This window comes from Elaeis guineensis, chromosome 15, assembly GCF_000442705.2.
Source record: "Elaeis guineensis isolate ETL-2024a chromosome 15, EG11, whole genome shotgun sequence".
Taxonomy (NCBI): Eukaryota; Viridiplantae; Streptophyta; class Magnoliopsida; order Arecales; family Arecaceae; genus Elaeis; species Elaeis guineensis.
The window spans coordinates 68,457,659-68,465,927 of record NC_026007.2 but is presented as its reverse complement, the minus strand read 5'-3'; the positions used below and the strand labels follow the sequence as shown (position 1 = coordinate 68,465,927).

General features: G+C 38.1%; 1 protein-coding gene across 1 annotated transcript; it reads right to left on the bottom strand.

Moving 5' to 3' along the window:
• Positions 1–6,574: 6,574 nt before the first annotated feature.
• Positions 6,575–7,529, bottom strand: LOC105058528 (uncharacterized). The gene is given in 6 exon segments (XM_010941482.3): positions 6,575–6,722; positions 6,725–7,097; positions 7,099–7,169; positions 7,172–7,404; positions 7,406–7,487; positions 7,490–7,529. Coding segments are annotated over 6 exon segments (879 nt in total). The 3' UTR covers positions 6,575–6,642.
• Positions 7,530–8,269: the final 740 nt, after the last annotated feature.

Genomic DNA, 8,269 nt, shown 5'->3' with positions numbered 1-8,269 from the left:
CCGAATCTTTTCAAAGGATCAGTGAATCCAGATTGAATCCAAAATTGAATCCGTTCTATTTTCTGGATCGGGTCTGAATTTACTGAATTTTGATCTGATCCGACCCAATTCAATTCGTAAACTTTTGGATTGATTTGAATTTTGAGATAAATGATCCAATCCAATCCGATCTGACTTGAACCTAATACTAGATCTGAAGACTCACATGAACGGTTGAACCCAAACCCATCCCTCATCTCTTCATTCCTATATTACATGAATATTAATTTTGGTCGAGGCTGCTTTAATATCTGTTGTTCTTGAAAGTGCATTCTATTGATTTTTAGACCATTATTTTTTTAAAATTTTGTCAGAATATTTTGAATTTGGATTAACCAAGTCAGGGGCAATAGTGAGGAGAATGTGATTTGGCTTTTTGGATTCTTGAGTGAAGAGTGTGGGATATGAAAGCTTTAATAGTCTCATGCGATCAAAATTTATAGTACAAATAAGGTTGTTTATAGATTTTTTACTTATTAATTTTGTTATTTATAACTTAGGCCTGAACCGATCCGAATTCGGATTCGAACTGAATACGTATTTTATAGATCGAGGTCGGATTATACATGAATCCGATTTGACTCGAATGATCCATTGGGTCAAAAATTTGATCGTGGACCTAATCCGATCCGATCCGATTTCTATTGGACTGGATTTGGATCTAATATTTAGACCTAATCATGAAACCGGGGCGGATAGGGATCACTGATGGCCCAATCTGATCCGATCTATTTGCACCTCTGGTGGCGATAATTGAAGTTTAGCAATGGATGCAGGAGTGTTAAATAGTAACTGTTTGTTCTAGCAGTGTAAGAAGGTAAGAAATTAGACCAATCTTGGGGCTCAACGAGTAGGGCGCATGCTCATGAGCGGCTGATGGCCGAATCCAAATATAAAAATTGCTTTGCAAGTTTCGAATCCCCTACCTATCCTCTCCATATGATTACATGCTTATTTGCTTGCATATGATGCTGGTCCTAGTGAGATCCATGCAGACGTATTTTTAGTCCCACAATGTCTATATACTAGATAGGTCTTAGATATTTACATAGACTAGAAAATCTAAATAATATCTTCTAATTTATTTTTCTAGATGAGACACTAAGTTATTATAAATAGGAGCAGAGCAGACTTAGTTCATAGCCTATTTGGAATGGAGGACAAGGCAGCATGGGATTCTCAAAATCTATGTGGTTACGATAGCATGGTAGCTTCTCAAACAGTATACAGAAGCTAACCCATCAAGTGAAGCTTCAACATGGATATTGCGTTCTCAGGAGCGACACTGCAAGCCACACCCGTCCTCTAAATAGCTCATGGTTTGGTTACGCTGATCCGTCCCTGAAATAAAGAGAAACCAGATGATATCCATGAACAATGTACATACCGGTGGTTGCTTTTGGTGAAAAATGCTATAGAGCCATCGGTTAGAATTCAAATTTGCAATAATTTGATGAGCCAATTATCTGAAGAAAGAAGTGAGAACTTGCAAATTTGCAATTGGAGGCATCTTTGGAATGAAGAAAAGATGAGGGGAAAAATAAAAAAGAAAAAGTCTCTCACCAGGACAAAAGGAAAAAGCTATGCAATGGGTACACTTGCGACCACTTTTTCTCTTTGTTTCTCGCTGCATAAATAATACAAAAATAGTGATGATTCTTCTATCTTGAACAACTTTCTGCTCCATTTATCATGACTACACACATGTTGTCCAGCTCTGAGGTGTCTTGTTCTGGCTATATGCAACAGACTGTCTACCTTCTGTGAATTAATAATGATCGAAGTGTTTGTATTAGCTAATTATTTTGGAATTGAGTCTTGCTAATTACACAATATAGTTACCTTTGTTCCTTAGAGAGCTTTAACTTAAACCGTAGACCTTGCATTGGATTAGTAGAGCCATGATCACTCACAGCGGACCAACATGGAAACTGATTCGCCTGTGACTCAAATCTTTCAGCGGCATGTAATGGTCAATCTAAGGCTCAAAAACATATCTATAAATTTTTTTTAATAAAGATAGAGGTTTATATACAAATTCTTCCACTTGCTTAATGGTTAGGCTAGTTAAGATCGACATTTCATACGCCGCTTTAGGATGTGTTCAGGGTGAAAGATTTAATGGATCCTTTTTCTAAGAAAAAGAAAATTACTTTGTCTTCTGTTGTGTTCATCACAACATTTTGTGGTGTCATCATCTTTTCTCTGTGCCGCCACTGCTGTCACTTTGTTCTTGAAGGACCAGTTCTCACAGTATATATAGCTAAACATGAAGAGTAGTCCTAACAATCAGTTTCTTGCACATTAATTCAGAGTCACCCTTTAACATATATAATCAAGAATTATTTCCTGGTGATATATATTTGAAGGATTTAAAAAAAAAGCAGACATGACCTTCAAAAGATTTGAAGGCTAGCTAAGGCCAAAAGCATAAAGCAACCAAATGAAAACTACAACTTTGACCTTATTTATCATAAAGATAATGGCACGACCATAGATATGAGTTTTCACTCACTGCATGTAGTTCTCCTGCATGTGGACCATAATACTGAAGAAAAAGGAGAGTAAAGGAGGCCAAAATATGTTTTAGGGCATGTGAGCTTTCACTCACTTAAGTTGTTTCATGAAGTCGGCATATGTTTTCTTAGCAACCTTGTAGACTTCAATAATCTCTTTATAATTATTCGGGTTGTTTACTAGAGATTGCCAAAATATGTTTTATAAAATTTTATCTCAATTTTCTTGTGTGTTTGATTAAAACTTTGTTCATCAGTTAATCTCTTTGGTGGCTAAACCAGATTTCGAAGATACCTCTATCTTCTCGCTGATATTTTTAATTTGCTGAAGTTTGTACCTCATGCAGCCTATCAGTATCATCAATTATTGCATATTTGTTCTTCAAAGGTTTCAGAATCATAGTGTGATTTCCTTATCCATTGTACTATGTTTATATTCAAATCAAACCGCATTTGGGTCTCCAGATGTTCACATTGACCAATATCAGGAACCTCTATGATCTTGAGCCTCGTCCGCAATGGGTTAATTACTTTTTTGATCACTGACCTATAAAAGATTGTAATAAAAATAGTCACTGATCTATAACATGTAATAAAGTGGTCATCGATCAATTTCAATTTTGTAACAAAATGATCACTGATCTATAATATGTAACAAGATAGTCATCGATCAACTTCAATTTTATAACAAAATGATCGTTCTGTTATATTCTTAGACTAATGGACGGAATTAATCAAAGTGACCATTTTGTTATAGAATTGAAATTGATCGATGACTATTTTGTTACATGTTATAGGACAGTGATTATTTTGTTATAAAATTGAAATTGATCAATGATCATTTTGTTACATGTTATAGATTAGTGACTATTTTGTTACAATCTTTTATAGGCCGGTGACCAAAACAGTAATTAACTCTCCTGCAATTTGCAAAGTGGAGCTGATCTTTTGTTGCTAGAGAGGTTGCTTAGTTATTATGTTTAGCTCATGAAAAGAGATTCCTTCTCTCACTTAAGAAATGTGGTAGGACCATACTTCTTTTACATGCAGACAGCATACCAAATAGTTTCAGCACTTTGTCCTATAAATGACAGTTATACTAGTGTTGGTAATTATGATGGTCGTTAGAGAATCTCTGCTGAAGTTTTTAATCTAAAATTTAATTAAAACACTAATCTATGAAAAAGCTGTGGCATAAATAACAATGTAACAGAAACTTTTGCAATGATGATGGTGTAGAAAAGTAATGACAGGTTGTATGGTACTGCAAATCGAGCTTCTAATAGTGTTGGGGAGTTAGGATTTGCCATGCGCTTTGACATTTTACATAAAAGAATGGGAGAGAAGAAATATAGTTCATTTTGAGAAGGTTTAGCAGATATGTAGCGCACATTAAAATCAAACTCATTAAGCAAGGACAAGTACAAGGTGCCAAAACACTATGACTTCTAGATACAAAAATTACTACTACTTCTCTAAACCCTGCTGTTATATCAACTAGAAGTTCCTTATAGTAATCACAGCAATACTCACGCATGGATTTCTTGTAATCAATAGATGACTGACATCATCATATCTCTGCAATCCCTTCATAAACAAATTTCACTTTGCACAACCAAGTTTTAATATCTTCTGAAAATACTTGACACGGCTTTCTGCTAAAATCATTCAAGTTTCCTACGGCTCCATTTCTCAGTAGGTACATTAGTGTTAAGAAAATTTATGAAGACATATTCACACAGATATCTGCAGTGGAATTCTTATGGCCATTTATGTTTCCTCCTAAACACGAATTAACAAGCATTTAAGCACTAATTTCCGGCTATCCTTATTTATTCACTGAGAGATCAATGCCCATTCTGTAGGAATTGAAGAACACGGTGTTGTGCTTGTTTCTTTTACTTTTGAATTAACTATAACAAGACTACTCCATAGTTGGCCAACCAGCCACTAGATCACCAGAATTAAGCCCAGAAGGTAGATCAATTGCTTTGGGCACATCAACAAACCATTAAATGACATGCGCCCATGGAGTTGCAGTTGATGCCTCATGACACTGAGGTACATAATGCCTGACTGGGCCTGCGCCTAGCTATTTTGCTGTTGCACTTTCAACACTGCAATTGGATCAAGGTTACACCTCCCTTTCCTAAAAGAAAATATGTTCAAGATGCACTAGGCCAACATCTTTCCCCACCATGACCTTAATTAGGGCTTCATCCTTATAATAATATATGCGCAAAATACAATTAATGCTTTGCAATAGCTTTCAATAACACTCAATTTATCCCTGTTGTGGAAGAAATTTACCATCCGATCTCGACTTTCCTTCATCGGATTATGACCGAACACTCATCTTGGATCTAATACCGACAACTTTTAAAAAAGACGAAGGACTTCCTAGGGGATCAGAACAAAAGACTAGACAACTGATTCAACATCGGCCACCACTCAATCTCCAAATCGGACTTGTGCTGATTCAGAGGTCAGAGACATGTCGACGACAAGAGACAAAGCTCTAGACCATCAGGCCGTTATAGAGATAAAGATTGCCCTAAAGAATTCTCCCAAAATCTCGAGCAGTTTCTTTTAATCATAGGCACGTGAGCTAATATCATGTAAATAATGCCTGTAACCACTATCTGCGATCTTTGCAATCATAGGCATTGATTCTCCACCTAGGGATGGCAAATGGGTAGGGTTTGGGTCGGATATTGTACTACCCATCTCCAGACTCAAACTTAATATCCTATACCCAAATTTTATCTGATATCCGATCGGATAAGAAAAGAGATATCCACCTCCATACCTAATTAGTTCGAGGATATCCACGAGTAATCTATTTCTCCATACCCAACCCATACCCGCCCCATGTCTATCCCATACCCAAAAAAATAAACAACTAAAATAATTTTATACATATTATCAATCAAAACAAAATTATCAATTCAACATAGAACATAATTTATAAGTTTAAATTTATAAAAATCAAACATAGAAATAGAATTATAATTCAACATAGAACATATAAATAATCAAAATAATTTTATGCATATTATTAATCAAAACAGAATTATAAACATATATATTCATGTATGGGTTCGGGTATTATCCATACCTATAGGTTCGGGTCGGATTCGAATTCGGATTTGGATAAAAAATAGCACTACCCATATCCTATCCATATCCGAGCTACAGTTTTCAAATTTTATCCAAATCTGAATCCAAATCCGGTCAAATCTTATTTTTTGGATTTGATTGAGTTTAGGTAGGGTACATACCCATCGGATCGGATCGATTTTGTCATCTCCATCTCCACTTTTACTATCGAATTTAGAGATAACACACGACTATCCTCTAATATAAAGGAGGAGGGGGGCACAGGAAACTCTCTGATAAATTTTTTGTCAAAGAGAACAGGCATATGCTCTTTTTTATTATCTTTTCTATACTGATTTTAAGTTCTGGTTGGTTTAGATATCGAAGAATCTTTTATCGAAGAATCTTCAATAAAAATGAACTTCTTTTTCAAATTTTTCAAAAAGCTGTAGTTTTCAGATGAATACCAAAGTTCAGATCAGTAGGATCCCGATCACCTCGGCCCGAAAACTTGTAGCAACACTCCCCTTCCTGAAACTTCCCGACCAAGTAACATATCCATGCGTGTGCGTGTGTTTCTGCATAGACAACGTCAATACACATTGCATATGCATCTATATAAATACACAAAGATGAGACATTTCTATGAGATACACATGAGAGAGAGAGAGAGAGAGACTTATGAAAGAAGCTATACTATAGATTCCCTTCAACAAAGTAAAAGAGGCAACCAGCATCAAGAGACTGTACAAGGGTAACGAAATATCAAAACAAATCACCTCTGCTTTTTGGATTTTCCAGAGGGCAAAAAAAAAAAAAAAAAAAGCATATCAAAATCGGGAAAGAACATAAGCTCGCACATACAAATCTATAATCACCCAAAAAAACCAAAAAAGTAGAGAAAAGAGATTAATCTACCACCAACACCACAAGCATCATGCAAAAAAATTAGCTATCACCACCGTCACCACTCTTCTATCGTCATCCATTATCTCTTCCAGCTTCGATTCCTTGCTAAAGGATCCATGCTCCCAACGATCCAAGTCTCCTTTGCAATGTCTGTCGAGACTTGAAGAAGTCAGGGGCATAGCTCATCAGCACCAATCTCTCTCTCTCTTTCTCCTCCTCCTTGATCAATTTTGCAGTCGCCTCCTCTCCCTCCAACCACCCTTTGGCTGGCGCCGATCGACACCTCATGAGCAATAGAGCGTTTGGAGGTGGTGCAACCTCCTCGAAAGTAGTACCATCTCTCTCTTCTTCTTTCACTTCCTCTACTTCTTTCCCATATCTACGATGTTGGTTCTCTTCTAGAACCATAAACCACTTAGAGAATATATTACTAGAGCCACTGCTGTCCACTTCCTTCTCCTCCTCTTCGTCCTCATCTTCTTCATCGGTGGTGCAGTCTACCGAGCCATGGAACAAGCCGAAGCACCTCATATGGGAAGCGGAGTCCCCGGAAGGCTCCGAGGAACTGCATGATTTCCTTCTTGATGCCAAGGGTCTGACGCCAGTTGGTCTCTTCCGGTGCTTGTGGAGCCTCTCTATGTCCTCCACAAGTGAGAGCCAGTCCTTGCCGCGGCTGCCTCTGGGACTGGGCCGAGACCTCACCTTGATCTGGCCGGCGCAGTGACCTTGGGAGGACGTCGGCTCGGCGATCTCTGAGCTCATGTGCTTGGTCTTGGCCTTGAAGAGGGGGCTGGCCTGGCCCCGGTTGCCGGACCTCGACGACCGGCGCTTGCTGGCTCTGTGGCCGAGATGGGCTACAGATGGGCTTTGGCATCAGTGTCAGATGATGTCTAGAGGGAAGGCAGACCAGAAGGTCTGTTGGAGCCCTCCATTCCCTCCTCCACCTCCTCCTACTCTTCCTTTCATGTCGCTTCCTGTTCCTCCTCCTCCTCCTCCTCTCCCTCTCTCTCTCTCTCTCTCTCTCTCTCTCTCTCTCTCTCTCTCTCGTTCCTTTAGTTCCCTCTCTTTTGTTTGTGCTGTTGGTTTGGCTACTCTGGCTTTGAGGAAAGGTAGGGTAGTTTAAAATGGAGGAGTATGCCAGCTCTGCCTTCTTCCTTTGGTTCCTATTCTAGTCTTTTTTTGTTGGGAAAAATGAATTCTGCTGCCAGGGTTCTTATTCTCTAGTCTTTCCACCACCTTTTGCTTCTCCGACTCTCCTCATCTTTCCTTGGGCTATTGATCACGGGGGAGGGCTCCTTTATGGGTCTCAGCTTTTTGCACCTCAAATTAATAAAGTAAAGTTTGCTGCAATCACTTGTCTCATGGTTCCAATCAAAGATCAACTTAGAGTGGGGGGGAGAACTAAAAAGAGAGCCAAGCTTATATAAGAATTGATGTATTTATAGCCTCCACTGTTGAGGTATATACGTTCTTGAGTTCGCTTGGTAATTAAGTATGAGAAGACTGCAAAGAAATCTTATGGTTTGAAGGAATAGTTTTCTGGTGGTCTGCGATGATTGGAATCACCTTTCCTCAATATCTTTTGGAAGTACATATTTAAACGATTAAAGAGTGCGGCTAGGGTAACCTTGGAGTTAAAATTATGTTAGCCTTATAAACTCAATTTTCAACCTTAAAGAGAGATAAATCCTAATTTTATGTAGAAA